Source organism: Onychomys torridus, chromosome 14 (assembly GCF_903995425.1).
Source record: "Onychomys torridus chromosome 14, mOncTor1.1, whole genome shotgun sequence".
Lineage (NCBI taxonomy): Eukaryota > Metazoa > Chordata > Mammalia > Rodentia > Cricetidae > Onychomys > Onychomys torridus.
Genome location: NC_050456.1, coordinates 54273578 through 54287549, shown reverse-complemented (window position 1 = coordinate 54287549; position 13972 = coordinate 54273578). Strand labels below are relative to the sequence as shown.

The window sequence follows — 13972 nt, the reverse complement described above, 5'->3', positions numbered from 1 at the left end:
TAATACAATTTTACTTATATATTATTTGGCCTTTGCCCCAGTTCCTAGCTCAGAGCTCCAAAACTCTCTGGAATGGTCTGAATGACAGAAATATCTTTTTGTTATTCTTAAAGAGTCTGTGGTAGTTTGGATGTAATTGGCCCCCATAAACTCCTAGGGAGTGGTACTATTGAAAGGACCAAGCAGACTCCATAACAGGCTGCTCAGTCTTCTCTCAGGGATCAGGTCTCAGTTTCAGTTTCCTGAGACTTGAGCAAGCAGTTTCTGGGAGGGCCATGAACAAGAGACACAGTTCTTGCAGTAGCTCCCTTTCTGCACATACTCTGACCGCTCAAGGTTCAGCCAGTTGTTTACTGTCTGGGACCCCTCACCAACTTAGAGCTATGTGCATGGGTCAACATGAACATGCGAGGCCAGTCAGACTCCATGGCAGCTCAAGGACAGAGCCTGGGACTTGTCCAGGCCTGCCCAAAAATGATAACTGTAACCCCCAACCAGTAAATTCAAAGGTTACACACCCTCACCCAATCATATGATGCCAAGGCTTGTATCACCCTGCTTATGGTTTTTCCCTTTAAAAACCCCTCACTCTGAGAGCTCAGGGCCATCCTTCTCCACCCACTGTGTTGAGTGTTGGACACAGACCAAGCCTGGGCTTGCTTGTTATCAATAAACCCCTTTGTGCTTTGCATCGGATATTGGCTCTGTGGTGGTCTTGCTGGGGGCGGCGGGGGGGGGGGGGGTAGATGCGGCCACAACACTATTAGGAGCTGTGGCTTTGTTGGAGTAGGTATGGCCTTGTTGGAAGGAAGTGGTGTGTCACTGTGGCGGCGGGCTTTGAGGTCTCTTTTGCTTAAGCTTTGCTCTTGTTGATTTCTGATCAAGATGTACCCAAGCACCATGTCTGCCTGGACATGGCCATGTTCCCCACCATGATGGTAATGGACTAAACCTCTGAACTGCAAGCTACCACCTCAATTAAATGTTTTCCTTTGTAAGAGTTGCATGCTCATGGTGTCTCTTCACAGCAATAGAAACTCTAACTAAGATGAGTCCCTCCCCAAAAGACCTGAGCTTATACTAATGTGATAACAGGTTAAGTCCCTCCTGACAGTGTGTGTGTGTGTGTGTGTGTGTGTGTGTGTGTGTGTGTGTGCAATTAGCTTTACTGAAGAAAGCAATTACTGAAAAATGGGGACTACCTGTTCCACCTAGGGAGGAGCACTCAAGACTGAGCTGGATAAAAACTCTAGAGTCTGGAGACAGAATTCTAGAGTCTAGAATGTTGGATCACAGGGAGTTTCCAGGCTGGGAACACACAGAGACCTGGGAGCTTGGTTGGCCTGCAAGGATCAGGAAAAGCTCCACATACTCCCTCTTCCTGTGCCCCGCCCAGCAGTCTAGCATTTCCAGAATTGCATCCTTTACTCGGCAGTAAGTTTTAAGTCACATATTCTCCCCAGCTTGTGAAAAGCTGTAGCAAATTAAATCTTAGGGAACCTCCAGTTGGTAATCTGGTTGGTTAGAAGTATAGTTGGTCCCCAGGAGTCATTCACTACGGCAGTGTAAAGTGGGGCAGGCTTGTGAGGCTCGACTCCGAGGAGCCTGAGAAGTCCAGTTTGCCTTTAAGGAATCACAGGACACCCAGCCTTGCATTTCTAGCTTCGCCTGTTTTGATGACCAGTGTCAGAAGTCCCCTAGCTGAGCCGCAGACTCCTTTTTTGCTACCACCAAATATGTTGCTTTTCAGGAATTTGGTAATACAAGCCAGTTGAAACCCTTGACCCTTCACTTGGAATTATGCAAGTGCCCAAGAGTGACCCTTTGAGCATTTCAACTCCATCCGCAAAGCATGCTAACACAGCCATTTTCCTAACACTTGTTCTATGGAGAGCCCTTAAATTTGGTTACGAGCACACAGATCACAGATTCTTTTTCACTCTCTCCTCCATTTCTTCTGAACTCAGACCATCCTGCTTTACACTATAAACCTGCCTCAGCTATGTCCTGTGAGGAGTGGATTTGAGACTTGGGGTGCTTGTCAGCCACCTTACAACTTAATTCTCTTTGTTTGAAAAAGTCCTTGCAGTGATTGGCAGACGATATGTAAAACCAAAGGGGTGTGATTGAATAGCAAATTATAATGTATAAATACCTTCTTCCATTCTGTGGGGTACCTTTTCACTCTGTTGAAAAAGTTCTTTGATTCACAGAAGTTTCAAATTTTGATATAACCCAATTTACCTTTTTCTTTCAATACCTGTTTTGGGCATTGTTATCTAAGAGGTCAATGCCAGATTCAATATATTAGTTCTTTCATCTATAGTGTCTTCAAAGCACTCTATGATTTTAGTTTCTGTATTTGTCTTTGGCCCGTTTTGAATTAGGTTTTATATAGATATAAGGGTCCAAATTCATTTTCTCATATCTTCATTTTCTCATAATCTCTTGATCATGGGGCTGATGAGATGGCTCAGTGGATAAAGTCCCTTGCCAATGAGACCGAGAAGCCTAAATTCAACCCCTGGAACTCACGTGGTGGAAAGAAAAAAAATGACTTCCAAAAGTTGTCCTCTGACCTCCACATGATTATGTGCTGCACTCTGTACACACACACACACACACACACACACACACACACACACACACACACACAATGTTAAAAAAAAATTGGAGAGATGGCTCTCAGCAGTTAAGAGCACTGACTACTCTTCCAAAGGACCAGGATCCAATTCCCAACATCCACATGGCAGTTCACAACTGTCTGTTACTCCAGTTCAGGGGATGATCTGGCATCTTCATGCAGATATACATGCAGGCAAAACCCAAATGTACATAATAAATAAAAAATAAATCTTTTTAGAAAAAATAGAAATGGAGAGATGGGCTGGCAGTTAAGAGCTCTTGGTGCTTTTGAAGATAGCCTGAATTTGGTTCCCAGCACTCACATGGTGGCTCACAACTATCTGTAGGTCCAAGGGATCTAACACCCTCTTCTGGCCTTGGCAGGCACCTGCATAGAGGTAGTGCACATACTTTAAAAAACAACAACAACAACAACAACAACAACTTTTGATCATATACATGAGGGTTTACTTCTGAATTCTCTTCAGAATTCCATTGGTCTGTATATACGCCTTCCTGTGAAAGCCATTCTGTCTCCATTGCCATAGCTGTGTGGTAGGTTTTGAAACTCTGACATTATTCTTGTTCTCCTCTGTCATTACTCCAGCTACTTTGGGCCGTTTGAGCTTCCCTATGTGCTGTGGGATGTTCTGTATGCTATGAATGTATTGCTCTGATTGGTTGATAAATAGAACGCTGATTGGCCAGTAGCCAGGCAGGAAGTAAAGGCGGGACAAACAGAGAAGAGAATTCTGGGAAGTGGAAGGCTGAGTCAGGAGATGCTGCCAGCCACGGCAGCCATGAGAAGCAAGATATGAAGGCATTTCTGGGAAAAGGTATCAAGCCACGTGACTAAACATAAATAGGAATGATGGGTAAATTTAAAATATAAGAACTAGACAGAGAGAAGCCTGCTACGGCCATACAGTTTATAAGTAATAGAAATCTCTGTGTGTTTACTTGGATCTTAGTGGCTGTGGGACTGGCCGATGAAAGAGATTTGTCCCAACCACCTCCAGCCAGGGCACAGAAAAACTTTTAGCTACACCTATGAACTTTATGATGATTTCTCTGATTTTGCAAGGTAGATCACTCGAATTTGGAGAGAGACTGCATTGACTCTGCCAACTACCTTGGGCAGTCACCATCTTAATTAGCTTTATGAAATTTGTCTATTAGCAAATGCAGAATGATTTTCTATTTATATAGCTTCTTTACTTTTAGCAACTGTTTATAGTTCTCAGGGAATAAATTTCTCACTTCCTAAGCTTATTTCTAAGTTTGATTATTGTTGTTTTTCACAATTATTATTATATATTTTTTTGGTTTTTTGAGAGGATTTCTCTGTGTATCCCTGGCTGTTGTAGAATTACTCTGTAGGCCAGGTTAGCCTCAGACTCAGAGATCCACCTGCCTCTGCCTCCTGAGTGCTGGGATTAAAGGCATGTGCCACCACACCCCTGGCTGTTTTTCACTGTTACTAGTGGAATTGTTTTCTTAAGTTTCTTGTTGGAATGCTCATTGTTGGTGTTAAATGCTGTTGAATTAAAACAGATTATAATGCTGCTAATTCAATGTGCAGTTTGCAAGCAGAACCAGAGGAGGCTGGAACCATTCTGGGAAGGATCCAGAATAGGAACGCAAAGCCATGACCTTTCCTACCTCCTGAACGCTGACTGCTTTTTCTTGGTTGTGCTTAGTTGCTGTAGATCTCTGACTGATTTGCAAAGGTCACATAAAGAAGTTATTTTGGCTAGTTCCTAGTTGTTTATTTAACGTCTCTGCAGGGAAGCAAGGACCTAGAACCATCCTGCTGACGTCAGTCTCCATTGCCTCTTATTCTGCAAATAGTATCACTTCAAGGATACTATTATGGAGCCAGACTGAGAGCAGAGCCAATGCTGGGAACTCACCAGACAGGCCAGGCTAGGAGAGGATGTGGGCAGGGGTTCAGGACCTCAAGACTCAAACAGTACCCGTAGTAGGGTCTGCAATGGACCCAAGCCAAGTGGGGGCCAATGAGTCCAACCTGGACCTCCTCCAGGATGCTGGAGAATGTCAGAGAGCCAGGGTTAGAGGTATCTGCCACAGATGTGCTTCCCATCCTACCAGAGCTGCCCCTGGCCCTTGTTGACCTCTGGATCTCAAGGGGATTCGAATTATGAGTCCCACTCACAAGCCTAACCAACCTGTCTCCTCAGGCTGATGGGTAAGGGACCCACGCTCCCCCTCCTCCTAACTGGACACCAGACACAGCACACAGCAAACACATAATAAATCAGCCCTGACAAGAATGGTGGCACACGGGTAACTCCCTCCTGCATAGCTGACTGTGTCCTTCAAGCTAAAGCTCCTGATTGCCAGCCTCATGGAAGCCAGCTGAAAATGGAGAAACCTGTACACAGAAAACTACAAAATGATGCTTCTGTATCACTGAGCCCTCCCTAGAGAGTTGGACAAGGATGCTTTCAGCAGTCATGGCTGTGTTTGTGGAGGGCTGGACCCGTTAGCCTTCAGAGCAGAAGAAAGTAGAAGTGGAATTCAATTCTATGCCACCATCTCCCAAAGTCTCAAGCTAGCAATTTTACCTAACCCATGGTTTAAAATAGAAAATTGAACACACACAAATTCACACACAGAGTGGGGAGGGGACTTTAAGCCTAGTGGAACATTCCTACAGTCCTGGTTCTCAGGAAGCTGAGGAAAGAAAATCTCAAATTTGAGGCTAGTCCAGCTGTATATATCAAGACCATGTCTTAAAACCAAAACCCACTGGGCGATGGTGGTACACAGCTTTGATCCCAGCACTCAGGAGGCAGAGGCAGACAGATCTCTGTGAGTTCATAGCCAGCCTGGTCTATAGAGCAAGTTCCAGGACAGCCAGGGCTACACCAAGAAACCCTGTCTTGAAAAGCCAAAAACAAACAAACAAAAATCCCAATAGCCAAGATAAAGAAATAAATCAAAGACCGCCAACAAAACCCACAAAAAATAGAATCTTTGAATTACATATTGACCTTCAAAAACTAATTTCAGGAGCTGGAGAAATGGCCCAGAGGTTAAGAGCACTGGCTGCTCTTCCAGAGGACCTGGGTTCAACTCTGGCACCCACGTGACAGTTTGCAACTGGCTATAATTCTGGTTCCAAGGGGTCTGATATCTCTTTCTGGCCTCCTCAGGCATCAAGCATGCATATTGTATGCACAGTCATACATGCAGACAAACATCCATGCAGATAACATTTAAAAAGAAAATAAGGGCTGGAGAGATGGCCCAGCAGTTAAAGGCTAGGCTCACAACCAAAAATAAAAAGAAAATAAAAAGAAAAGCAATTTCATAAACCAGACCAGTGAAAACCATGAATATGATTTCATTTACATTAGCACCCAGCACAAGCACATTCAAATACAAAATGGTACCAAGTAGAACAGAGGTTCCCAAGGGCTGGAGGGAAGAAGGGAGGAAGAATTACTGCCTGATGATGGGTTTGGTTGGGAGTGACAGGCAGTGGTAGTGAATGCAGTTGATTGCACTGAACTAACAGCTAGTGCTAGCCCTTCAGGCTAGACCTGTTACATCTGTGTCTTCATGACTTTAAACAAACAAAACAAAACAACAAAACAAAAACGTTTCAAGCTAGATGTGGCAACCCAGCAGGAGGCTAAGGCAGGAGGATTACTCACTGCAGTTCAAGTCTAGCCTGGGCTACATAACAAGATCCAGTTTCAACTCCCACACCTGTCCCCCAAAGAATGTCATGTGAAAACCTGTACTTAAGGTTTTTCTTTAAATAAGAAAGAAAAGAAACGTACAGACTAGGAAGATAGATCTATGGACTTCAGGTTATTTTTGTAGCAACAAGTGGCCTTCCTGCTGGGTGGGGCCATACCCCATTCCAATATCACCATTGTAGGCTAGCCTCACTCACTTGTCTGACGTGGCTGGCCACATCAGAAAGAGTAGTCCCTAACCTCTCAGTCGACATCAGGCTCCTCCCCCCCATACCCCTTTTCTATTCTGGTCTTCTAATTGCATCGCTGGAGGCTGGAAAACAGCCAGGTATGGGAGCACACAGCAAGGGCCATTGACGGTTAATCAGGAGTCCTCCATCTCAGACCTTGGCCAGCCTCTGAGCTCAGGAGATCCGAGAAGGATATGAGCTGAGAGAGAGAGATAAGCCAGGATCTCCTGACCTACGGCTTTGCCATACCTAAGCATTCATGATTTTGAAATCAGGCTAAGCTGACCTCACCTTAGAACTCTGGTTCCTGAGTCACCCTTAGCCTCCTCAGCCTCTCCGGTGATAGCACAGGCTCAGCCAGTCCAGCAAGCACAGCCTCCTCGGGGCTGAAGTCACTGTGGAGAGGCCATCTTTATCTGCCACAGCATGTTTTCTACCATTGCTCATGCGCATGTCCACCTGGCTGTGGAGCAAGGACTATTTAGAACTTCCAGGGAAATACACATGGAAGTCTGTATGTTTCCCAAGACTTGGCAATGAAGAGGATGTAAAGGCAAGGCTGGATGGGAGAGCACTTGCCTAGAACAACAATGAAGCATCAGGTCGGATCCCCAGCACCACGGCGGTTGGGGACACGTGTAAAATAACACACTAGTAATTGGGTTAGATTGGCAGCACGTTTAGCTAGTATTTGGGATGTGGTGAGCTAAATAAAATCTAGAACTAAAACTAACGTTCTCTTTTGTGTTTACATTTTTAACATGGTGACCAGAAAATTTAGCTCCATATGAGGCTTGCACATGCTGTAATGTTACAGTTCCATGATCCAGTGTTATTTTATATAGCCAACTAGCACTTGGGCGGGATTCGAACTGGGAACGTGTGGTGTTTTCCCTACTTCTGAAAGTGAAGTGCTTTACTGTTCCCTTTCCTTCTCCGTGTTGCTGGCCAGCTCCCCTCATCTAGGGCTGAAGCTCATCTTGAAGATCTCTTCTGTCTCCCAACATCTAGCTCATCCTGGGCCACCCGGTTCTCGGACTTTCCTACAGGGTTTCTTTCTTTTTTGGGGTGGGGATAAGAAAAAGGAAGGCCATGACTGCTCGTAAGTATGGTGGAAGGTGTATTGTAGATGTGAGGGAAAGCATAGCCAGAGTCCAGAGTAAACATGACCACCCTGAGCCGGGCTATGGGAGGAAGTGAGAGGAGAGAGGAGACCAAAGGGCCAGGAGGTTAAAGGGTAAAAACAAAAAAAAAGGTAAAAGGAGCAGAGTAGCCTAGAAGGCTGAATTATATAGGGAAGAGCCGCAGGGGGTAGAGCAGCCTAACCTCTGTGCTGGAGAGTTCCAGGAAGAGGGAGGGATACACCAGCTATATCCTGGGGGACTAAGGGATGCTGGGAGAATCTGGAAACATGTTACATAGTTACTTCAGTTAGCTCTTTTCCCCCAGGTTTGAGACCTAACACCTTTTACATCTTGTACAGTAACAATGTGTCTATCACTCAAAACTCCACTGCAAACGGTTCCCCACGCTGAGTGCCGCTCACAAACCACCCGGTTTTTACCACCTGAGAGCAGCAGATCTGAGCCCACCTCAAGAAGACGAGAGCTCGAAGTTTCAGCCTTCAGTCGCCTGCCTTCCCTGACCCCAGGAAATCTGACCCCACCTGCTGCTTTCCCGCAGACTCTAGCCCACTTTCCTGGCTATGTCCAGTTCTTGTGCTAGGTTAAGAGAGGTGTGGGAGCTTTAATCCCAGCACTTGGGAGGCAGAGGCAGTTGGATCTCTGTGAGTTCAAAGATAGTCGAGTAGTCTACATATTGAGTTCCATCCAGGTCAGGCAAGGCTATACAGTCAGTGAGACATTATCTGAAACAAAACAAAACACACCCCCACAAGAGGCGGAAATGCCCTCACATCAGAAGGCAATCAAAAGTCCTTGAGACACAACAAAATTAGAACCTCAGATTCCCACTTTTTTTCTGTGTGTGCATGTTAGGGACCAAATCTGGAACCTAGTATACATGCTAGTCAAACACTCTGTGCCCAATGCTTCAATTTCTTTCTTTCTTTCTTTTTTTGGTTTTTCAACACAGGGTCTCACCATGTAGCATTAGTTGTTCCATAACTCGCTCTGTAAACCAGGCTGGCCTTGAACTCAGAGATCTGCTATCCTCTGCCTCCTGAGTGCTGGGACTAAAGGACGAGGTGTGCTACCACTGCCCTGGCATTTGATTGATGTTTTTAAACATTGGCTTTCCTCTATGAAGACTCAGTGTTGGCTGGTTCAATCCCCTGCTCCCATTCAATTGCTACAGGACTGTGACCAAGGTGGCTTTTCTTACATTACTCTCTCTTTTTCACCTGTAGCCACAGGGACAACTCTACCCACCTCGCAAGAGCTGTTGAAAAGATTAAATTAAATGATGGATGAAAATGTACTTTTAGGTGTTTCGTAGACATTAACTTCTTTTCCTATTCTTTACCCTTTTCTATAGCCAGTAAGTCTAGAACACACACACACACACACACACACACACACACACACACACACACAGTCATATAGAACTGAAAATCAATCTGTGCTATGACCTGTTGTGTTATTTCCGAACCTAGGCATTCGGTACACACTTGGTAGAGGGAGTCTTTACAGGGAGACAACAGTTTGATAGCCTAACCTAGAGTCTGGCAAAGTGAGATGCTCAGGGAAATTTCAGGCTTGTCTAATGTCTGAAAGATGAATTCTACATGAGCAGAGGCTGGTTGTCATGGGAAGTACACAAGAAACACTAGGATTAGAGTGGTCAAGATTCCCACCCTGTGAAAGGAACACAAAAGTTGTCAGGATCAAAAGGGTCATTTGTGGTAACCTTAACAACAGCAACAAAAAGCAAATGGTACCAGTGTGCTGGGGCACACTCTTAATCCCAGCACTTGGGGGCGGGGCAGAGGTAGGAGGAGCTCTGTGAGTTCAAAGCCAGTCTAATCTACATAGCCAGGTTTAGGCCAGTCAGTGCTCCACAGTTGAGAGCCTGTCTCAAATAAAAAATAAATAAATAAAAAATAAAAATAAAAGTAAAAGTAAACAAGGGATTATGAATAGAAATGTTTGTCTTATGGAAATGACCACAAGAGCTTTTGTTAGATCCTAACCTTACAGAGACCATTGCACTTTTGTGGTGCCGGGGATTAAACCCAGGATCTTGCACATGCTAAGCATGCCCTCTGAGCTACATCCCTAGCACCAGTGTGACATCACATAAAAACCACTTCTGTAGGAATATCTTCCTGGTGTCTGTCTGTTCAGCCTCAGACCCACACCACTGTTATTAATCATTGTATCTAGAGACTGTTATTTCAAAATATCTGATGCAGTCCTTTTCATTTGAGTCTTTTATTTTATTTTTTGAGCTGAGGACTGAACCCAGGGCCTTGTGCTTGCTAGGCAAACACTCTACCACTGAGCTAAATCCCCAACCATTTGAGTCTTTTAAAACTCCCCCTTGGGCTAGCAAGATGGTGGCTAAAGGAACCTGCAAACAAGCCTGGGGACCTGGGTTCGATCCCCAGGACCTACATGGTGGAAAGAAAATTCTTGCAAATTGTTCTCTGACCTCTATATAGGCATCATGGCACATGAATTCACCTTTACATACAAAATAAATAAGAAGCAATTGAAAACTTCTCCTTTGCCTCAACCTGTTTGCATATGTGGATAGATTACCATGGCATATATATTACCATTTCAATATTCTGCTATTCACAAATACCAGTATTCTTTGGAGAATCTCTTCCTCCTCTGATCCTCACCCCCACATTGAAAAGGATGTAGATTTGAGGTGATTTACATGGGTAAGGCGAAAGTGAAGTTTACAAGCCATAAAGAAGTCTTCAGAATGTTTGCTTAGTCATCTCTATGGAGTCTTTCCTAAGATGCAAACCACAAGTACTCTGTAAGGATTTCTTCCTATGCAATAGAGCTTTACCCGGGAAAAGGCTGTAGTACAAAGAAACAAGCAAACTCATCTCTTCATGAGGAAGCCTGAACAGTTCTTTTTTTTTTTTTTTTTTTTTTAATCATGTTGAATTTAGCACAGAGGATCAACCCTAACTATTCAAAAGAAACAGCTATTTCCCTGAGTCAAACACACTCCATCATCATGGATTTTAAGTTTCTTAACGACACTTTTTATTTATCTATGTACTTGGGAGTGCAGGAGAAACAGGTGCATGCCGAAGCAAGCATGCCGAGGTCAGAGGTCAGCTTGCAGGGGTCAGTTTTCTCATTCCACCATGTGGGTCCCGGAGAGCCAACTCAGGTCGTCAGGTTTGGTGGTAGGCTTGGCAGTGACTGCCCTACCCACTGAACCATTTCACCAGCCCCAGGGTATTTTTAAGTGTAAAATTCTTAGCATGTTTTGACTTTGTTGGGGGGAATAAGGTAGAGTGAGAAATGAATAAACTATTCCTCTTAAATTTTAATGACATATCTAGTATTATGTCCTCCGGAGGTGTGGGTCAAGGGGTTACTGTGTGCCTTAGGATTAATAAAAACAAAAGTGTTAGAAACCCTGTTTTGATGGCCCCAGATAAACAGAGAGGAATTCTTCTAGCTCCTCCTAAATGGTAGGACTGGATTATACCACCTTGTATGGACCCTATTCTGCTAGGATGAGGACCTTTAGAAGATGAATTCTTCATGCCCTAGCCTTAGCTCCCAATAATGGACAAATCTACCTCCTATGCTAGAGACATTAAAACCCACAGTCATATAATTTTAAGGATTGGGGAATGACAAATATCACCTATGCTTGTTTGGTTTTCAAGATAGGCTTTCTCTGTGTAGTCCTGGCTATCCTGGAACTAGCTTTGTAGACCCAGCTGGCCTTGAACTCACAGAGATCCACCTACCTGCCTCCTGCGTGCTGGGATTACAAGTGTGCACCACCACCACCCGGCTTTTAGGCTTTTATTTACATATTGTGAGACAGAGTCACAAGTGGTCTGGAACTTACTATGTAGCCTAGAATGACCTTGAACGCCTGATCCTCTGATCTCTACCTCCCAAGTGCTAGGATTATAGGCACACACCACTACGCCCAGTTCAATATTTATTTTTAAAAGTCTGTTTTTAAAGGTTTATTATTATTGTGTCCATGGGTATGTACACATAAGTGCTGGTGCCCTTAGAAAGGCGATGCATCAGAACCTCCTTTGCTTGAGTTATAAGTAGTTGTAAGCCACCCACGATGGGTGCTGAAAATCCAACCCTAGTCCTTCACAGGAGTAGGGCACACTCATAACTGCTGAGCTGTCTCACTAAGTCAGAAGTTACATTTTCAAAATGAATTGGTAAGGCAACATAGGCTTATGAGAGCCAAGGGTGACCAGTGGTCTAGCAGCCACTTGGCCAGCATACACTTGGGAAGTGAGAGCCTATGGACAGGGGCTCCCATAAATGCAGCACCCCATAAACATTTGCTTTGCTTCTAATACAGAATCGCAATCAGATTCATAACACGGCCAAGTTTCTGGACCAGAACCACACCTAAGGCAAAAAAAATAATTGGGGATTGCTGGCCCCCAAAAGAGGAAAAAGATTAAGATACAGGGTGCTTAGATTAGAGTTGTTTTGAAAGCTCACAGTATTATCTACTCTACCCTGCTGGACTTAGCTCTAAAGCCTAGAGAGGGAGTTTAGAACAAAGCATTGTTCCCTCTGTCCTGGCTTCAGCTGTGTGTAAAGATGTAAGAACAGCCCAGCCCACAGTTCTATACACAGGGGTCCCGCATTCAAGGAAAGCTGGCTGGCCCAGCTAAAAACACCTGCCAAATTCCAAAGACACCTAAACAGCCAGGTGCCGCTACCAGAGAAAGACCAGCATTTCTATAGGTGCAATTGGCCGGCTGATACAGGTTGGTGGAGAAACACCGTCAACAGATGAAAGAAAAAGTCCCTTGTTTGTGACCCCCCCACCCGCGTTGTACAATGTCACTGAGAGTGACACCCAACTACACTGTCAGTCACACCCAACCACCAAGCCACCCAGAGTCATAAAGGCTGTGAACCAGAAAACTGCCGCTTCTCACATAGAGGGTCAAGTCAGGTATCTAACATACTCAGCCCCATCATGGTGAGATGCCCTCTCTTTGGAACACACACACACTCCTCTACTCACCTGATTGCCAAACACAGCCACGGAGCAAGCTGTTGAGACTTCATCAGCCCCGAACCAGACCGAAGCAATGCGTGAAGGCATGCCCAGGATGAAGACCTGCGCCACAGAGCAAATGACCTGACCCACCACTGTGACTGGGAAGAGGTGAGGCTCCAGGCTGCCTAGCTTCACCCAGGCCCCCAGGCAGTTGAGAGCTGAACCAGTGATCGCGATGGTTCGAAGACCAAATTTCTCCAGCATCCAGGCCACCGGCAGGAGCAGAGGGATGTAAACCAGCATGTAGCACATGGACAGCCAGTCGATGGCAAAGGCGCTGACGCCATAGAAGGTCATGAAGATGTTATTGATGGAGCCATACTGGATCCACTGGAAGGCGTTGCACAAGGAGTAGCAGCTAAACACCAGGACCACGGCCCAACGGCGCTTGCTCACCTTGATCACACTGCTTTGCGGACCTGAGCTACTGGGATGGGTCACGGCGCTGGGTTGAGCAAAGGTACTAGGGGGTGCTGAACTGCTGGGATGGACAGAGACGCTGGGGTCGATGGAGACGCTGGGATGGATGGAGACACTGGGATGGCCTGAGACGCTCGGATGGATGGAGCCGCTGGGATGGGTGGAGCAGCTGGTGTCGGTCTGGAATGCGGTCTCGGGTGCAGGGTTGCCATCGCTCTTCTCCTGGTTGAGACTTTCATTCACCATGACCACAGCGTGCTCCTGAGCCCCGGACACGGGCTGACTCCTACAGTCTTATGGGCCAGTGGCCTTTTGGCTGTCCCCCTAGAGCTGAGAGTTGTCCAAAAGCGCACCTCTGTTCGCGGAGAAACCGAGACTTAGAGGCAGCGCTCACTCCCAAACTCCTCTTGCTGGTCCTTGGGAATCCTTATTTCGCCCCCTCGCAAACTCTTGTCCCCAAATTGGCCGCAGACTCCTCGCCACGCGCTCCAGGCTATTCCTGCCTGGAATTCCCAGATGAAGTGTGGACAGTCCTGGAAAAAGTTTCCTGGCTGAGCTGCTGCTGGGCCGGCTCGGTTCGCTCCCGGGCAGGCTGGGGCCTCGCCCCCTCGGGCGCACGTGACCGCCCCGCCCCCGGCCTGCCCGGCTCCCCACGCCCCTCAACCCCTCCCACCCAGGCTCCCCTGCCTTCTTGAGCAGGGCCCACGGGACAGCGCGCTTGTTTCGCCATAGCTTGGGGTGCATTCCTCCATC

The 13972-nt window shown here is 46.0% G+C and overlaps 1 protein-coding gene across 1 annotated transcript in view; it reads right to left on the bottom strand.

Annotated features, from left to right (window-relative positions):
• The window catches only part of Flvcr2 (FLVCR heme transporter 2), a 62349-nt gene extending 48589 nt beyond the window's left edge, over window positions 1-13760 (bottom strand). Inside the window, exon 1 of the mRNA XM_036206163.1 lies at window positions 12764-13760. Coding sequence (XP_036062056.1) covers window positions 12764-13465 — 702 coding nt within the window. The 5' untranslated portion in view covers window positions 13466-13760. The remainder of the gene's footprint in view (window positions 1-12763) is intronic.
• Between the last annotated feature and the right edge of the window lie 212 nt (window positions 13761-13972).